Raw genomic sequence first — 19,180 nt, 5'->3', positions numbered from 1 at the left:
AACGTTGAATCGTCTCGTCGTGAGGGTGGTGTATATGCGTTGCGCGGTGGGGGTGGGTTCTGGCGAGACGCGACTGCTGGAAAGTGCTGTATAACTCGAGGTCGTAGGAATTAGAAATAGTAACACTTCAACGAAGCTGGCGAGGAGGGAATAAAGAAACAAAAGAGGGAAGAAGAGGCGGAGGGGCAAAGAAAAAAGATTATTGAAGCCGTGGCCGATGTGTCGCTGGGAAGTGTATTTGCAGAAACGCAGACCGCTGGTGCAATCTTGCTATGCACCAGCTCACTGGGCCAAATATTCCTCGACGGTTCGCGCCAATGGCAGACGGCGCTGGCGTGTTGCGGGAGGCAGCTTTGCTCGCTGGTGAGAGGCTGGCAGCTCGCAAAACGGCAGGGGCGTGGATCCCCGATGCTCTGTTCAGGGGCCGCGGCGATGGCATCCAGACTTTGTGCCAGTTTTTGGTACGCAGCTGTCCGGATCGAGTCGAGCCTCATGCAAGTTGTATGTACCAGAAGCTCTCTGCAGGAAACCATTCGACCTGGACAGGCAGCGGCGACGCAAGGTTTATGAACACCAAAGGAAATTTGCTGGAAGAGCAAGAATCCGTTTCACACGATCTAGCCAGCGCTTCATCTAACAAGTCTTGCTGGCACGAAGATCATGTTTGAATAGCGGCTGGCTGGTGTATACTGACTAGACGGTAGGCAATAGCAGAAAGCTGCAAAGCAGCTATAGCTCTCTCTCTAGGAGTCCTCCTCTATCGATAACTGAATCGCGATTGGCGATAGCGACCATCGCCGTGGGAGAGGCCGATGACAGCTCATCGTTGCGCCAAACGAGGTCCATAATTATATATGATCGAATCAAATATTTCTTTTCCGTTCTGGGTTCCCCGGGCTGCGCATGGTCGTCGTTCTTGATTCTCTTCACCCGTGAGTTGGAAGTGCAATTTCCGTCCTTTCCTTAGGATCCACAACGCATAAAGCGTAAAGTTAAACTGGGTATCAAGCAGCCCCTCATAAACGCGCTCTTAAAGCGACGCGTTCGTTGGTTTAACGGGAAGAAACGTCGCGTTCAGGGGAAGAAGCGGCTAAGCGGGACCAAGATGGTGGATGAGCTAAGGTCTGCCACGTGATTCTCCCCCACGCCAGACTCAGGACCTCGGAGCCAGTCATGTCGATGACATCGAGGAGAGATCCGACGACCATCACTTACTAGCATACTCACAAGTCTTCCTCAGCAGACGCACTCTCCTCCTTTGGGTTTTGTAAACAGACACTGGTGATGAACGAATTGCCAGAGTCAACAATAAGCATATGCAATGCAATGCAGACGCAGTGAGAAATACCCAACCGCAAGAGAAATTGAGCATTCCAACAGCCACCAATAAATCCTGCCGTAACACCGACGACAGCTCACAGCAAGGACAAAGCCACGCTAACAAAGCAACACAACCAATGCATCTGCGCTTTATCGTAGCATCATGGCACCAACCGATTTCTACTCGCGTTTAAAGTCAAAAATTCTGGGAGAAAAGGGTTAGTGAATGCATTCGTGCGAGCGTTAAACTGCTGCCTCAAGAAACTCGACACCAACTTTGCTCCACAAACCAAGATTCCGTACTGACGTGAGGTTCCCAGAGGGCCCAGTGAAGCCGCCGATGGATACAAATCTTGCTGTAGGCTTATTGGTAAGCAAGACTCGTTGATTTGGGTGTTTCAAAGGTGCACAAGTTGATCTTCGCAGCTGGTCTACACGCTGATCTACGTCGTCCCGTTCTATCTCTCCTCCACCACACGTCCTTCTGCGAATCTATCTCGGGATGCGCCGTCGGTGATCCGGGGCCGCATTGCTTCTGTAACCACTTCTTGCACAATATGCTCTATAGCTACGTTCGTTATCCTTTGCACGATCGTTAAGGATGGTACTTTTGGAGCAGCTTTCCATGCTATGGGATGGTATCCGATTGGCATTCTGGAAACGGTCAAGGCAGTTGGTCTGACCGCCGTCCTCTTCTTGGGACCTCTTTTCGAAGCCGGGATCGTTCAAGGAGGATGGAGGGACTGGATTCGACTGCGAGGGTTGAGTATGTTGAGTGGATGGATGGGTTATAGAAATATAGTCGCAGTAAGTGCATATCACGGAAACAGGAACTCACCTAACAATACCACAGGGTCCGGTAACAGAAGAAATCCTGTTCAGATCTGCTTCCGTACCCCTCCTTCTCCTGTCTCAAACCTCGAACAAGACCATTATCTTCCTTACTCCGATCATTTTCGGCCTCGCGCATGTTCACCATTTTTACGAATTCCGAATAACTCACCCACATACCCCTGTCACAGCAGCGTTCCTTCGATCATTGCTACAGTTCACATACACAACATTATTCGGAGGATATGCAACATTTTTATACTTGCGGACTGGAAGTTTGTTGGCAGTTATCCTGGTACACGCGTTCTGCAACTGGATGGGATTTCCAAGATTCTGGGGCAGACTGACATACGATGCTGATACTGTAATTGGACCCGATGTCGGTGACAAGAAGAGTGAGGATGCGAAACAATCAGTAAATGATGGCAGCCTCGGTGTAGGATGGACAATCGTCTATTACATTCTCTTGGTGGTCGGGGCTGTTGGCTGGAAGAAGCTGCTGTGGCAATGGACAGCGAGTCCATCTGCGTTAACTACTTTTCCATGAATGCAGTTGAGGGAGCTTTAATAATAATAAGAACTTACTAATTAGCTAATTCTAACACGAGAGAGCGATGCGGGAATTATCCTGGGCTCTTGTAGTATCAACCTTTGGTGGGCATCTTCCTATGAAGCAGTCTGTCGTTTAATTTGTAAGATAGAAAAAAAATCCTACTTTCTTACGAAGCATACCTATGCTGTACCTCATTTCTCCTTTGCATAATCGATAGCGCTTATAAGAGTAGAAATAGTCTGGTATTAAAAAAGGCGGCTTCTACAATATAATTACTCCAAAACAGCGGCGCGCCCGACCCAAGCTTCGGGGGACGACGCTCCGGTAGTCCGTGCACGTCCACGTGACTATTGCTTTCTTTAAGAGGCTCCCTTTTAAAGCAAAATTTAACTGTATATCAAAAACAGAAAATGCAAAAGAATCAGCATGCCCTCGGACGGAATCGAACCGGCAACCTCGTCATCACGTGATCTCACGTGAGTGTGGAATTACTAGTGACGCGCTCTACCATTGAGCTACGAGGGCATTGTCTGATTGGTTGGAAGGATTTTTGGATAATTTGAAATATGTTGGTGTTTAGAATAGCGGGGATGGTGTTATGATAGTGGGGTGGGGGACGAGCAGCCCTCATCACGTTTTGGCAACTCAAGATCGTTGCTTCAACTTACATATTCTTATTTCAAACTTCCTCCATTACAAAATTAATTACCTAGACTCAATCCTCCCATCCTCACACTAATAGTTGCATCTTCAATGCTGCTTCCTCTTCCTCCGTTTCTCCTCCGCGCCATACCGTACGCCGTGTGACAGCAACAGGTATTTACTGAAGAAATCCTCGGCGAAGTCGTCGAATTTTTCGTAGTCGGCGCCCAAGCGGTAGGCGGCTGCTATGCCGGAGACGCAGGCGAGTTCGTGCATGTTCTGATGTTGTTAGATAGGGTTGGGGATTGAGCAAGGGGAGGGGATAGAGGAAAGGAAGGGGAAGAGGGACTTACGACAAGTGTCCATGATCCCGCAAAGTGAGTATTATTCTTCCCGTTAAGAAACATCATACCTTTAATCCGTGAGTTTTGTGTCAAGCTGAGGGAAAAGGGAACATACCAGGCACAACTCTAACATAATGCTGCCACCGATGCCCCAACTGATGCCACCACTTACTCTCAATAATCTTATCCTTATCGATCTCATCAATCGTCCACAGATCATCCCTATTCCGCTTATCCAGGAAAATACTCTGAAAAACATGATTCTCGTACTTCACTGGCGCTGTCTCGGCATCATGATCCATCCGGAACTGATGCTGGTAGTTCGTACAATCAAAACTCATCTCGATCTTCTTCGGGTCAGAAGCGTATGATTTGGTGTAGTACATTGGTCGAAACCCCGTCGGTTCGTCCTCAGGACCGCGCTGCTCGCCTTTGGAGAATGCGATTTGTTGTTCCTGTTCTTTGGATTTGGGGGATGCGCAGAGGGAGTCGTTGAAGTGCGTTTCGTAGTGTTTTTGGAAGTAAGCTGTGTCGGAATGGGTGATGGTGATGTCGTCGTAGAAACTGGCGCCGCCGAGCACGAATTTCTCTTTGTAAGTGGCGGTTTTGCCGAGGATCTTGAGGGCGTCGTCGGCGAGGACGCACATGATTAGTTCGTCGAAGGTCTCGGTCTTGGTGTCGAAGCCGGTGTGTTGGCCCATTCTGTTGTTGGCATCGGGATCGAAGGGTCGGGTGCGGAGGATTACGCCTTTGGAGTTGCGTTGAACTACTTCCGTTACGTCTGTCTGTAGGCGGATATCCACGCCTTTTGACTCAAGATCTTTGCGGAAATCTTCATAAAAGTTGTGGAGGTTAGGGAAGGTTACCATGGTGGGTAAGTTGGGTAGTAGTGTTTCTGAGTCGTAGTCCCAGAGCTTCATGTTAGGATCATCGAACAGTCTTTCCAGGATTGCACAGGATACATTTGCGGTTTGATTTCCTGTTCCCAAGAAAAGCGCAATCAGTGGAAATACCATCTTCTCGCCGAATTCCTTGTTGAAGAAGAACATTCTGAGCATGATACGGATTGGGATCAATCCCATTACGGGCATTGTCCATTTGATGAGACTCAAAACTCGTCCAAATTTCTTGATATCTTTGGAAAAGCGGTCGACCAGTGGACTTGGAAAACAGTTGGTCCAGAATCCATCTGGTCCTTTTCCGAAAGCTACTTGAAGCTTGACTTCCTGTGGCTCGTGACCATATTTCTTGAAGAAATTGAATGTGTGTTTGAATATCTAGGATAGGTCAGGATTTGTAATTTCGTATCGAAGACTCGAAGTAGACTTACTTGTGATCCTCCTTGGACGCCATCGTTCATCCAGTCCGTTCCGTATTTCTCTTTGTCGAGAGAAATTGATGTTGCTTGACCTCCCGTTACTGCCATGCGCTCCACAATCGTGACTTTGAATTTATCTGGATGTTTAGCAAGAGTTGCAGCACATGACTGTAGAAATGTTAGAATTGGCGAAATCAAAGGTCTTCTCATTTATATCTCACCATTCCAGCAGCTCCTGCGCCGATGATAACCACATTTTTCCTCTTTCCTTCCGGCATGATGGTAGTGTTTCCGAGCAGCAACAAGCAACGGAAAATCAGTAAAATCACAATTATGACACTTGCAAGCCACAAACGTTGTACTCTTGATATAATAAAGTCCAAGAATGATATACCATCTATCTCGTCACGATCATCGTGGAATTCGTATTCGTATTGTCCTGTTGTCATACAATTGCAGCTGAGCACGCGGAAGCGTAAATTCCATAACGTCACCATAGGGAAGCGACGCCACGAATGCGCTAGACTGAGACAACCACAACACTTCAACCTTTTTGGGTTGTGGGGACAACTATACTAGGAAAAACAACATGTTGTTATTTGATTCTTTCTCCGGTGGACAGCTTCTTCATATACAAAATGGGCATGTTCGTCTGCAGCAAGCAAGAATTGATTTTGCAAAAATCTGGCATATCGATCCTGATGGGAGCATGTTGGCTCAAGTATGTAAGTCTGGAACAAAAGCCATTGTTATCGGATTTCTGTCAATTGAAGCAGGAAAACCATTATATCCATGCTGCGATTGTCCGATGCTGCTGTGATAGCGTTCTTCTGATTACTCGACTCATCCCATCATGGTAGGATCATGATCGTTGTGTTTTGCGATAGCCACATCTAGTGGAGTTCAGATGAGTTATTCAAAGAGAAACGACGTTGTGTTATCTACACAGGACCTCACTTTATGGCCTAGTAAGAACCTCGGTAGGTTTCGGTGATCAAAATTGGTATTTCGAAGCTTATTCTATTGCAATCCACCAATCTCAGCAGAAAAGGCGTTAACAACAGCCTCTTGGGCATTCACCTGAGAGTGGTTGCTCATGAGGTTTGTTTAAAGCTCATCCTTCTTTTTCGACGATTCATTCTCACTTATCATCGACGTATTTCGTGATATCAGCGACTTACCACTAAAGGTGGTGTTTAATTAACTTTAGGTTTCCCTAATAGAAAACTCACTTCAGCAAGACATACATAGTCAGCTGGTCACCTTCCCTTTAGCATGGGAAGCTGAGCAGATATATTCCTTCGAGTACTGAAAGCATCGACATTATCTATTCTATTGCGGACTTCATTTTTCAGCAATTGATCTCCTTCCAAAATCATACAATTTCAACTATTACTTTTTTACCCTGGCTTGCCTACTGGACACATTTATTCTCTCACAACACAGCCCACCGACCTCAAATCAACCAACAAAGTAGATGAGACCATGGCATCCCGATCTCCACCATTCGAACTCAGAAAACGGTGTCTTGACACTTTTAAAGTCCCATATCATCGATTCACAAGATGGAAGCTCATCAAAGTTCTCGAGCACTACCAACAGATTCCCAGAATAAGTCAGTGCACCAAAGAGGGGCTATTCGTTCAGCTCGAAGACTATACCAAAGCAAATGATATCAATCAGGATATCGACTTAATTTGCAGATTCGTCAAAACTAGGTTGCTTCCTGGAGAGTATTCAGCTTTAAGTCTTCGAAATTTCGCTAGCGACAGGATATTTCACGCTTATTCTGGGGCTGAACCTCCCGGACAGCCTTCTGCCAGTGTCAGTTTGACTGACAACTCTGACGGCACCGATGCTGATTCTATTCAGTTTAATAAAGAGCTGGAATTCAATGCCCAGCGTATCCCCAATAGCAGCTTGGATGATGATACTGGTGGTGGAGACATCGGCTCTGATAGTAGCAGTTGGTCTATCACCGATGATCAAGATCGCTATCGTCCTGGTTTTGATGATGAGCTTGAGATTGAATATTCTATACTTTCTAGTCCCGATTTGAAAACCGAATATAGCTCAGACCATTCCGACGAGACGTCCGAGTCTTCTAATCGTCCTAGTCCTGATGTCAAAACCGAATATGACCCAGAACATCCCGACCTCCATCTTCATGATTCCGACGACGCGACCGAACTTTTTAGGCACCTTGACGATACCCACGACAGTGATGATGATTCTGACAATGATACTCTTCATAATCAGCTTCTGGTTATGCTTGCTAGCATCCGGCATGAGCACCAGACTCCGAAGTCTCCAGTCCAAGCTCGTGGACAAAAAAGACAGCGGGAGACGAGATTATGCATCATCTGTTTGGACTCTCCCGATGTTGATTTATTTCCGGAAGCAAACTGTTCAGAAACCTGCGCGCATGAGATCAATGTTTGCACGGATTGTCTGACAGCTCATATCGGCACACAGATTAGGGAATCTCCACTTCGAATATTATGTCCTGGTTGCTCGGAACCAGTTGGCTATCAAGTAGTTAAAACGTACGCATCTTCCGAGGAATTTGATAGGTAAGTTAGACCTGAATACAGAATAATATCAACGAGGTTCGTACTGAAAAATAAGCAGGTTTGAACGATTGGGCCTGATGGAAGCTTTCAAAGATGACCCTTCTTTTATAATGTGTTTAGGTCCTAATTGCGACTCCGGTCAACTTCATGAGGGCGGCGAAAACGAGCCCATTATGGAATGCAACTCCTGTCACTTTAAAACATGTTTCGTACATAAACTCCCTTGGCACTCGGGTCAGACTTGTGAGGAGTATGATCTTGATCGGAAAGAAAAACTGGACCAAGAGGCTGCAACGAATGAGTTGCTACAAAGAGAAACTAAGACCTGCCCCAATAAGTCGTGTGGACTCCACGTTATGAAAATCAGTGGCTGTGATCATATGACATGTAAGTCCTGCCAATTTCTAAGCTTATCTATAAGACAGTTTGTCTAATGTTCCTCCAGGTCACCGCTGCAGATTCGAATTTTGTTGGCTCTGCCTAGCCCCTTACCAGGCGATTCGAGCCCATGGTAACCACTACCACGAGAAGAATTGCAGATACTACTTTGACGACACTTACGGACCCCGTTACGAGTACGACTCCGATGAAGAATCTGACATAAGTTTATAATGGATGTTTCATAGCCCGAACTCGCTTGGATCGGGATCCCCAGCGACTCGCAGCCATATCCCTCTTGAATAGGAGGATACAACTGTTAGCATTTCTAGCTTTACTCTCTGGTAAAATTTCTGCTTATACCAGCCGGCTAGTTTGTCCAAGACGAGCCAGAAGCACTCAGTCTTTGCAACAGAGAGATCCTATTATTACACTTGGGCGAACGAAGTCATCAAATTCTCAAATGCTTCATGTAGATCATTCCAACAATACGCTAAGAAGCCTCCCTGCTGCTTCCAAATACCATTCGATAATGGAGAACGAGTATTTCCCGCCATGTTGAAGCGTTAGAAAGACCAAGCGACTGATAATTTGATTTTCATGGACAAGCTCAAAAGCAACGACAGCACCTGAGCTATCTGAGGGAAAAGCATATGAAGTTCTTGATGGGAGAAGCAGAAGACAGATAATTGAAGGAAATTTGAAAAGCAACTTAGTCCTTACACACAGATAGAATTCATTTGTATCCACATCCTTTACATGACTTTTGAATTCATAGCTCAATGTGAACTGCTTATAAAGTCTCAAGTAAATCATGAAGAACATACCCAAACGAAATTTCAACAAGTTAGGCAACCCAGGTGACCAGCAATATATAGAAATATTTCATAATATTAACAACGGATTCAAATCAAGAATTCAACAGCGAATTTTATATATGTAGATCCAGCGTATGCCCACTGAAATGCCCTAGCACATAGACTAAAAACTCCTTGTCTAAACATCTAATCCAAAAATCCCCTCCTCAAGTTTTCATCATTCAGTCATAAGCCCTCGATCGTGTGTATATGCCTCGCAAGACTAAGCAAGAATCCTTCGAAGTTATTTGCTGCATTTCGAGCACAGGATATGAACAATACACGGATTCTTACAGTGACATAGCGTAGGAGTTGCGGCCTTAGTCAGATAAACACCATTTAGCTGTAAGTACCACCTAAGCAGTTGTCAATGTGGCACGTAATACTAGAGATTTTACTTGTGTTATAAAGTTGAATGTAGTAGAGAAGAGCGTTTATTGCCGGAAGTATGAAAGGGAGGATATACTATAGTTGCATCTTTAGTTCGTGGGCGAGGCTTTTCTGATTGTGATTTTATGTACTGTCACATTGAAGCACTTCACACTAAGCTGCTCAACATTAAACATGTTACGTAGATAGTAATCCGTCAACCCTTACATACCCCGATAAGTGAAAACTCCACTTTTTCGTTTGTTGCATATCGAGAGACGGGAATAGATGGGGGCTGTGTTGTAGTTTCACGGCGGTGCGGTCTAGTGAGGCTTTGACCTATAGCGGTGTTGAGAGACTCTTACCTCTGTGCACTGGAGGAAGTGGATTGTCGGTGTTGCGAGATTTGATCTGTATATTATGAAATAGATTTAAGTCGGGAAAGGTTTCTTGCACGTCGAGAAGAGAGTATAATCTGTCAGAAATCATATAGTTTCATGGCATAGTACTGGAGCGAGGATTACTCTACTACAATTCCAACCCGTCATAACTCAAAGTACTTGTGGATTGGACGATCAGTGTGGCATATTACACAGAAGACTTTACGTCTATCATAACTTCGAAAGTAAGTAACGAGAAATTTGTTGCACATCGAGCGTAGAGTATAGTCTATAGAACATTTTATAGTTCATGGCATAGTGTGCAAAAACTGCCTTGCTATCTTAAGGCAGTCTATTACCCAGGTGTTATAATACCAATCAGTTAGGATGCCTATGCGATATGATCGGTGAAGAGACATAGTTCTATGGCATAGTAGCAAATGAAGCATTGCTAAACCAAAAGATATAAATACCAACAAATCATAGCACGTATAGTACTGCATGTCACCGTAGAAATACTATGTTCATCATAAGACTTACGTTCGAAAGGTATTAAAGACACATTTTTGTTGCACATCGAGCAGAAAGTATAGTTCATGAGAAGTCCTATAGTTTCATGCCATCGAAATTCAGTGAGGCCATGCTATGTCAAAATTTATAAATACCAGCAAGCCATAGTACCTTATCACTAGTTATTTTTGCACATCGAATCGGAGATCTTACGTTCATCACAAGACTGATATTCAGAAAGATATCGAAGAACGTTTGTTGCATATCGAGCAAAAAGTATAGTTCGTGAGAAGTCTTATAGTATCATGGCATAGTGCGTGGTTGAGGCATTGCTATGTCAAAATATATTAATACCCTACAAGTGATAGTCACAACTCGTCACTGCATATCGCTACGGAGGGTTTACATAAAATGTAAGTTATAGAGAGCGTGTGCTATAACGAATATGCCTTTGTTGCACATCGAGCGGAGAGTTTAAGAGGCACATTGACTGTTATAATCATGGTATATTATATGTGAAGACAGCAAGATCCAATCAGTTGTCTTTTAGTTTCGAGTGTTGCTGTTGGCAACGGAGGCTTTACCTTCGTAAACATGATTAGTACTTCCTATCATATAGGGAGATATAATTGTTGCATGTCGACCGGAGAATATCATTGTACTCTCCACCAATACAACTACAGCATCCTAGGCTCGAAACCCAATCGTCCTTGAGAGTTGCAAATCGCAACGGAAATTTTACGAAAATCATAAGATGCAAACTTGGAACATGTTATGGGGAGAATAAGTGTCGCATATCGAGCGGAGAGTTTAAGCGGCGTAAGTTCTTCTATTCATGGCATACTAACACAGACCAAGCCATACTAGTGACTTGCTATTGACAGAACGAAAGCTGTTGCACTTCGCACCGGAGATTTTACATCCATCATAACACACAAACTTGAAATGTGTTATAGAAAAGCACGACTGTTGCATATCGCGCGGAGAATAACAAGCGGCACGTACAAATGCCGTCAAGGCATATCTAGTCGACCCATCTATAGAAGAAAGTATTATTATATACAACACTCGTTGTTGCACACCGCTGCGGAGATTTTACGTTTATCATGATACTTAAACTTGAAATATATTATAGAATAGCACAACTGTTGCATATCGTGCGGAGAATATAATAAGCGGCACGTACACTTGTCGTTATGGCATATTACCACAGACCAACTTATACTACTAAAGTAGACGTTGTTGCACACCGCATCGGAGATTTTACCTCCAACAGTCCATAGAAGCTATTCTTTAAAGAACGAACGTGGAACTGTTGCATACCGCGCGGAGAATATAATCAGCGGCACGTACGATTGACATTATGGCATATTGAAGAAGCCCCATCGATACTATCATCATAGCCGAGAATATCAAGTAAATATTGCACATCGCACCGGAAATACAACAACATTCAAGAAAAATCCTCAAATGTTGCATATCGGCCGGAGAATAAGAAGCGGCACAAGCACTTGTCAATTATGCGTTTCAAATATAATCCATCAGTCACGAATTCCAAGCTAGATATTGCACATCTCAGCGGTGAATTTAGCAAAACCTAAGACATTTGCATATCGAGTAAGTGGCACAATAAGGCTCTCCCACATCGCCGTTCATGCCTTCCCTCGTCACAAGAACAAAACGAGACAAAAACAATTGTTTATTGCATATCGCATCGGAGAATATCAACATCATAATAATAAGAAGGTTGGGAGAGGGCGAAGAAAAGGGATGTGGTTTGTGGACTGTTATATGTCCGATGCTTGAGGTATATTATATCGCTCCTGCAGCTATCGGAGAATTTGGATTGAAGGGAGAGGCGGAGCGGGTATTGTGGTGGGGGTTCGGTGATTTGATGAGGATGTTTTATTTTTCTTTTTATCAGGAGACGCGTAAAGCAAACTCGAGGTTAGTTTTTTTTTTTTTTTTCTCTTCTGACGTTGTAGGGATGTACGCAGTGGAGGTACGGAGTATGTAGATATGTCTTTTTCCGCGCGCATATTAAAATCCACAATAACAAAATCTGTAATTTGTTTCTTGATTGCAGACTAGTATAAAAGAACCACTTATCTTGTGATATTACCATAAGATGATTGAACCTCAGACGCATAGTTCATGATAAATATAGAATTCAATAAACTAGTGGAGTACCGATGAAGTCAATCTGTGTTTGATCTCGCTTCAGAACCGGCCCCGGGTAATTGGGAAAATGATCACCGATTAGAAACGGCGAAGCAGCAGAAAACGTGATGGCATAGAAAGTGATGCATGATGATGATTCAGACTGTGATCTTTCGGTGGCACAAAATCCGGAGGCTCTGAGGCATTGCTTGTGTTTGACTTAAGCTCGAGCCGTCAAGTAAAGAAAGATACAACCATTTTTGCAATGCGAAAAAGGGAACAGAAAGTTCGATGACATGCAAAAGCGAGTATCCAGAGACGACGCAAGCATCCCACGAGTACTCTTGAATTTTGTGCATTGAAAGCCAACCATCAGAAGACAAAAACCAAGAACAAAAGTAATAGAATTGACACAAAACAATGTTTTGACAGCAGAACCCATCCTAGTACACAATGTCAGATGACGAGTTCAAGACATCGTAGATGAGGCACAGAAAGCTCGCTAGCGATGGCATAAACGGTTCTGAGCCAGATCTGCAGCTAGAAACTCCATGGAAGAGTCATCAACCGTTGTGACAGGTGGATACTTGCGGCGTTGGTCATAAACATGTTTCGCCAAGTTGAAATGCGTGTTCCTTCTAGAAAACGACAAGAACCTTGATCCTGAAGTTCGACGAGATCCAAGATCTCATCTACATACAGTAGATGGCCCTTTCTCCGTCAATTGGTTGAAACTCGATGACAAGACATAATATCATTGACATACGGGTACCAAAAGCACTAGATGTCGCAAATATTGCATAAAGAAAGGGATCTTCCTTCCTCTACGCGTCAGGATTCAAAATAGCCGCGAAGTCATGGAAAGTCGGAAGATGTTCGTTGACTTCACCCAACAAGGGGTCAACGCTAGAAGTAGCTAAAATTCTCGAAAGGAAGAGGTGAGGTTTGATCATCACCAACAGCAAGATATCTCTGTCGGAACTGTTCTTTTTCTAGACGTGGCTGCATTGCATTGCAGGAGGATGGTCGATCATTAGCGAAGGAATCATACCCAAGACGGAGACTTCGCTTGACCGACTCTGTGCATGAACTAAACGTGGAAGGGCACGGAGGTTTCCTTCTAGAAGGGAAATGGAAGGTTTGACGTTGCTGAGGTAATTGATTGTATGTAATGCTCTTGTCCTGGGTTTGTCGGATCCCGGTCTGTTGTACGTTGGTGTTGCAGTTGCAAAGTTGTGAAACCATCAGGAGTCTAATAGATGACCTCAGATATTCTGGATATTCTCAAACCTGCAGATCCATGTACGAAGTATGGTTAGATAATGACATGTGAAAATGAAATTGTTATACTCGGAATTGGATATGCATTTAGCAACCAGCTGAAAACGTGATACCAACTGTATGTGAGATATCGGGAGGCTGCCTCAGTTGATAGGGACGGGTGAGGAGTACGAAGTAGTGTCGTATTATTGTCAATACCGTCCATCGTCCCACGAGACTGCAAGTCCCGTGCCGCAACATAACGGCCCAGAATATGAAAGACAACCTCTCTATCTTGGGAGACCTGCACAGGTGAGGCTGAACCCGAATTCAGATCGTGGATGGTGGTGGCTATCGGGATATTAATCGTGGCTGCTATCCAGGTCGCCAGTATTGTCAACCCTGGTGTGAGCCTTCTTGCAAGCAATCCATTCCTTCAACATCTCACTGTCGCCAACGCACACCTCTTCACATCTCCATCCTTCCTTCGCCGTTGAACGCGACGCTCTCGACCACTCGAAAAGGCGCAACCGAACAGCCGCAAGCGTCCGCATCATCAGCTTCACGGCCCACACACAGACTCGTGCGCCTGCCTCAGTCGCACTTTGTCTGCTCGAGTCAAAGAGGGACCAAATCTGAAGCAGCCGTCATTGCCGTCGCCGCAGACCTGCCTGCAAAGCGTTTTCTGACCAGAATCAACCATCGCAGATATATCCGGAGATTGGAATTAGACCAGCGAAGAAAAAGCAACGGATACCGTGGTCAAAGGAGAGGCAGAGGAAAAGGAGGAAAATACACACGATTTCCCAGCTTCAGAATCGACCGACAATCTATTTTCGGGTCTCACTTCCATCCCTGCGCCCTCGTGGTGCCGTTGCCCTTGCAGTCCCTAGGCTACCCCAGTTTCGCCCGCGTTGTGCGACGCCCCAAGGCATGAGTGAGGGAGAGGGGAGTCTAAGAAAGTTTGCCTGAAACCACCAACGACCAGCATCAAACCTCACCACGATACCCGTACCTCTGAATCCGACTCCTTGTTCCGTCGGCAGTTTCCCGAGTCCTCACGACTGCTTCTCTCCTTTCAGAGTCTTCACCGACTTTCACATCGCCCAGAAAATAATATCCTCCGTTCATACAAACATTCCATCCTCGTCAATATCCCACACCTGGTACGATAGTGAGCATACTAGCAGCCCGTAGGATTCCTGCCACGAGGCAACTTTACTCAGCCAACCTATCACGTATCAGCTCAATTATCTCAATCGCGGGATCAACCCTTCGAGAAGCCCATTTCTCAGACAACCAACAACCCAGGGGTACCCTCTGACCTCCTCCCCTGCACCATCTACATTCCAACCACGTTTGACCGCTCCCACACATCTGCTCCCGTCATCTTTCTAATATAAGACCTCGTGGCTCCCCTGCGACGCTTCCTGTTCCTACAATGGCTACCAGCAACTTAAATCAACAAGCTTCCCAGACTGCCGCTCAGGAAGAGTTCAATAACCTCGTCTCGAAAGCCTCAGCATCTGAAAAAGAGAATCAACATCCAGCTGATAACGACGACTATCACCACGACAAAGACAACAGTGACATAGACGAGGACGACGAGTATCTGTCAAAGATCTTAGACGAGACTATGCGTATGCCAGCTTTTGATCGTATGCCCGGCTCAGGCTCCGGCCAACTCCGGCTTCCTCACAGAGACTTTGACAATGGAAGGACGACAGGTGTGAAAGGTGTTATCGCTGATGCGAGGAGTTATGAAGAGGCAAGACGGAATGGAAGCCATCGAAGGAATACATCAAGACAATCAACATCTTTGGCCGACAAACGATCAAGCACTATTTCATTTCTTAAAGACGAAGGGGAGGATAGCGATGAGGAGGATGAAGAGTTCATTGAACGATGGAGGCACCAGAGACGAATGGAATTGGAGAAGGAGGGCAATGACATTCGCAACCGAAGAACAAGTCCTAGTGTGAGACGATATGGACGTTTCGATGAGGTTGATGCTCTGGGATATCTAGACGCCATCGAGAAGGTCACGAGAGAAACAGTCGTTGTAGTATTCGTCTATGATCCAGAGGTAAGCTCACCCCCTCTGTCATCCCCTATCCTATACTAACAAAACCCAGTGCCCAGTATCACAAATCATCTCCGACGCTCTCGAACCCCTAGTCACCAAAAACCCATCAACCCACTTCGTCCGCATCCACTACGAGGAAATCGAATTCGACAACGCCGGTGTCCCAGCGATCCTAGGCTACAAGAACCAAGGCGACCTCTTTGCAAACTTGACATATATCATCGATCAGATACCAGAGGATACGCTATTCGACACCAAAGCTCTAGAAGATGTCTTGAGAAAACACCAGGTTCTTAGATAAGGATCTTTTTGTGACGCGATTTTTATTCTTCGAGTTTGTGTTATCATACTTTCGTCATGTATTAGCATAGCAAGGGCGTAAGGTCACGATATCGAGTCTCTTCTATGAAACTTCATTCATGTATATCGTTGCTTTAGGGAGTCTTTCTCAGGGTTAGGTTTGGGGGCAAGTCGTGTTTTGTTTTCTGCGGTTTTAAAAATCATACCCCGAGTGCGAGATTGATGTGGGTGGATATATCAATGTTATCTACTAGCTTATAGCTTTGAAAACCTTTACTCTTGATGGCTTTTGCATGTCATGTTAGCTTGCCTGAAGTGTCTGTTTATTCATGTTGACGCGGCTTGTAACATCTTTCGATCCAGAACCTCGACTTTCATGGGCTTACAACTCTTACGGCTTCGCCGGATTACACCATGGCATTAGCGAGAAAGATGTCCTACACTGATGGTATAACGTCAATCTCGTCTCACTTTACTTTCCGAACAAGACTTCGAAGTAGAGCAAGACCTGGTTCACAGTGACTTGAATAAGATGAGCATGTAAAGTTCAACGCTTGTTTTTGCAACTAATCAATTCAACTCACTCTGCCTTCCTGAAGCCTTTAACCTGCCAGATTTCTACCTGGATTCAAAGCTCTAGTTGGCAGTTCTGCCAATAATAATAGTAAAAAAATGCAACGCAGTCTTCCCCACCAATTTTATCTCCTAGTATGAATCTTAGCAAGCAACATTCTTGCCGCTCGCTGTACATGCAGTGCTCCCTCGCCATCTGACCTCAGGTGAGATCTTAATCTAAGCTAAATTACTTATATTAGTAAGATTCGTCCACCAGCAGTCTTGCTTCAAGATTTACCTATGTATGTAGTTATTCAATGCCGTCCCATTCTCCACACATCGTCCCGGAAAACGCTCACTCTCAATTCGAAAGGGTAATGATAGTCCAGCTAGATCGATTCATCGACCGCCTTTTGTTGAGAAGCGAGATCAACATCTACATTCTTCCCTCGCGGCCTCAGAACTGATTCGCTATCGGTGAAAATATTTGCAATTCTCCTTATGTCTGTTGTTCCCATGATTTCTTATTTCCGTGTACGACGCTAGACAAAGCCAGCAAAACTCGAATCGGCACCGCGTACCTAGATAAATCAGTCCTCACCTCTCTTATATCAGCCCGGGTGTTCTCACATCTCATATGATCGCACCCAACACTTTTCTCAATATGATACCCACAGCTCCAATTCGGACAGATCTTAGTCTGTTTCTCCAAGTACCTTTCACTCGCCGCTTCCTGCTCGAGTCGTTCGGCAGACCCATTCTGATGCGCGTCGAACTCGGCACAGGTCTGCTCGGGGTGCCAGGGGAGCCTGTGCACGAAACAGGTCTTGAAGTGGCAGGTGGTGCAGGTCATGATTGGTTCTTCGTAGCCGCCTGAGTGGAATTGGCCGGAGCTGCAATTCGGGCCTAAACACATGGTGAATAGTGGATCGTCTTTGAAACTTTGTAGTAGGGTGTGGTGGTCGTATCTGTTAGTTATGTTAGCTGGAACTAGCGGGCTATGTTATGTTAGGATAATATAGGGTTACTTACCTCTCAAATGCTTCTGCAGATGCATACAACCTGACTGCTTCAAACCCCAGAGTTTCTAAGCATGTAGGACATGCAACCCTAGTAGGATTATCCTTGACCTGTGTATCAATATGCGTAGAAACGCACATAATACATACATCGATTTCGTGAGAACAAGAGTTTGTTAGCTTGTCTTCTGGGAAGGTGTCTACATCGCAGTCTTCCAAACAGACAACGCAATGCTTGGTGACTCGTCGTCTCTTCAGACCACGTTGCTCTTGTTGGTTTCCCTCCACAATTTCTTCTGCATTCGGAGCCTTGATTAGTTCATTGTTGGAGTTGGAGTTAGGGTCAGAATCTCCAACTTCAACTTCTGGGTCGCTGGAAACAGAGGTAGAAGAGGAATTGTCGTGAGTCGAGTCAAGGTCCGTCTCATCAGAGTCGAGACCAGTAAATGATTCAGCATCATCATCGATCCGATCAAGACCGAATTCGTCGACGTCGTTTATTTTATCATCCGCATAATCGGCAAGGTTATCCGTATTTTTGTAATACTTGGAGATAGGACCAATTCCGCGCCATCCTACCATTAAAGCCCTTCCAAACCTTCCAATCATCTCCATGTCTTTAGTGATATCATTATTCCGACTGTACTCCTCGAGAATGTCGTACAGAGTTTCTTTGGTCGACCGTTTAGGGTAATCCTGTCCAGAGTGATCGAGTACCTTGCTGAGTTTTTGTATTGTGAATCGATGGTATGGTACGTTGAAGGTAGAGAGACATCTTTCTCGCAATTCGCGTGTCGGGGCATGGCTTGCCATGGCTGTTTCATTGGTGAGGATAGCTATTCGGAGAAGCTAGAGAGCTAAGAGTAAGTTGGTTGAATAAGTTAGTGATATGGTAAAGTTGACAGATCTGGCGGATGCTGGGAGAGTTAGGTTTTGGCATACTAGAGGAGCAGAACCAAGAGTATAACAGGAGGATGATATCGGTGTGCTTCACCTTTTAATTCAGTTTCTCAAGATATCTCGTGGACGCCGCCTCCGAAAGTGAAACCTTGACTGTGGCTATTCTCTTGATAAGTCCCACAGGGAATTGTATAGCAATAAACGCTGCGAATTGAGACTCTGGAAATTCCAATATTGTGAACATTTAACAGTGTTCGAAAATTGCGTGAACTAAATTGTGTTTAACATAAATTACAAGAAAAGGATCAAGCAAACAACCCATTTTTTCGCTTTCATGCAGTTACCCGGACGTCAACAATAGTGACTTGGAGTCAAAACCGTCGAGTTTTAATTATCATAGTAAAATATCATTACAATGATAGATACTCCTTGATATAAATAAGATACCTATTTAAAGTCCAGAACTTTAGAATCAACCCTAAGTGGTTCAAACCATAGAGACCACACAACTCACGATGTCGTCAGCCAGTGAGAGGGAATTGCTAAATTTCATATGGCTAGGCTGCTTTAATGTATAAAAGTATGCCTAATCGTACATGCGCTGAGATGGCAATTCCTCAGTCACCCACCACTATACCATAAAACTATAACACCTTCAGATTTTGTAATCCTCACTCAACATACAACAAATGACCTCAGGGTTTGGTCGGTCGTTTTCCAAGTCGTATATACACGGCCAGTAACATGTGACTGGATAGTAAAATGTGAGAATATGCATTGGACTGGATTAGAGACCTAGCCTAGTGGATGTCTAGTATCAAAATC

The 19,180-nt window shown here is 44.8% G+C and overlaps 6 protein-coding genes across 6 annotated transcripts; 4 read left to right on the top strand and 2 right to left on the bottom strand.

The window, feature by feature from the left end:
* Positions 1 to 272: 272 nt before the first annotated feature.
* GLAREA_00859 (uncharacterized protein) lies at positions 273 to 668 on the top strand (the record flags this gene model as incomplete). Its single annotated transcript, XM_008085617.1, has 1 exon — positions 273 to 668. One exon carries the CDS (start codon positions 273 to 275, stop codon positions 666 to 668), a length of 396 nt encoding a protein of 131 aa, XP_008083808.1.
* Positions 669 to 1,483: 815 nt separating this feature from the next.
* On the top strand, positions 1,484 to 2,698 carry GLAREA_00858 (uncharacterized protein; the record flags this gene model as incomplete). The annotated part of the gene is made up of 4 exons (XM_008085616.1): positions 1,484 to 1,538; positions 1,641 to 1,690; positions 1,747 to 2,127; positions 2,174 to 2,698. 4 exons carry the CDS (start codon positions 1,484 to 1,486, stop codon positions 2,696 to 2,698), a joined length of 1,011 nt encoding a protein of 336 aa, XP_008083807.1.
* A 756-nt stretch (positions 2,699 to 3,454) lies between these two features.
* Positions 3,455 to 5,286, bottom strand: GLAREA_00857 (FAD/NAD(P)-binding protein; the record flags this gene model as incomplete). The annotated part of the gene is made up of 5 exons (XM_008085615.1): positions 3,455 to 3,625; positions 3,700 to 3,758; positions 3,806 to 4,967; positions 5,021 to 5,176; positions 5,230 to 5,286. 5 exons carry the CDS (start codon positions 5,284 to 5,286, stop codon positions 3,455 to 3,457), a joined length of 1,605 nt encoding a protein of 534 aa, XP_008083806.1.
* Positions 5,287 to 6,493: 1,207 nt separating this feature from the next.
* GLAREA_00856 (RING/U-box) lies at positions 6,494 to 8,193 on the top strand (the record flags this gene model as incomplete). Its single annotated transcript, XM_008085614.1, has 3 exons — positions 6,494 to 7,581; positions 7,640 to 7,968; positions 8,027 to 8,193. The coding sequence occupies 3 exons, from the start codon at positions 6,494 to 6,496 to the stop codon at positions 8,191 to 8,193; spliced, it is 1,584 nt and encodes a 527-aa protein (XP_008083805.1).
* A 6,743-nt stretch (positions 8,194 to 14,936) lies between these two features.
* Positions 14,937 to 15,882, top strand: GLAREA_00855 (Thioredoxin-like protein; the record flags this gene model as incomplete). The annotated part of the gene is made up of 2 exons (XM_008085613.1): positions 14,937 to 15,581; positions 15,631 to 15,882. The coding sequence occupies 2 exons, from the start codon at positions 14,937 to 14,939 to the stop codon at positions 15,880 to 15,882; spliced, it is 897 nt and encodes a 298-aa protein (XP_008083804.1).
* Positions 15,883 to 16,935: 1,053 nt separating this feature from the next.
* Positions 16,936 to 18,268, bottom strand: GLAREA_00854 (RING/U-box; the record flags this gene model as incomplete). Its single annotated transcript, XM_008085612.1, has 3 exons — positions 16,936 to 17,017; positions 17,153 to 17,404; positions 17,469 to 18,268. 3 exons carry the CDS (start codon positions 18,266 to 18,268, stop codon positions 16,936 to 16,938), a joined length of 1,134 nt encoding a protein of 377 aa, XP_008083803.1.
* Between the last annotated feature and the right edge of the window lie 912 nt (positions 18,269 to 19,180).

Source organism: Glarea lozoyensis (genome assembly GCF_000409485.1).
Source record: "Glarea lozoyensis ATCC 20868 chromosome Unknown GLAREA3, whole genome shotgun sequence".
NCBI lineage: Eukaryota > Fungi > Ascomycota > Leotiomycetes > Helotiales > Helotiaceae > Glarea > Glarea lozoyensis.
The sequence above is the reverse complement of the archived record's forward strand: the minus strand, read 5'-3'. Positions and strand labels throughout refer to the sequence as shown.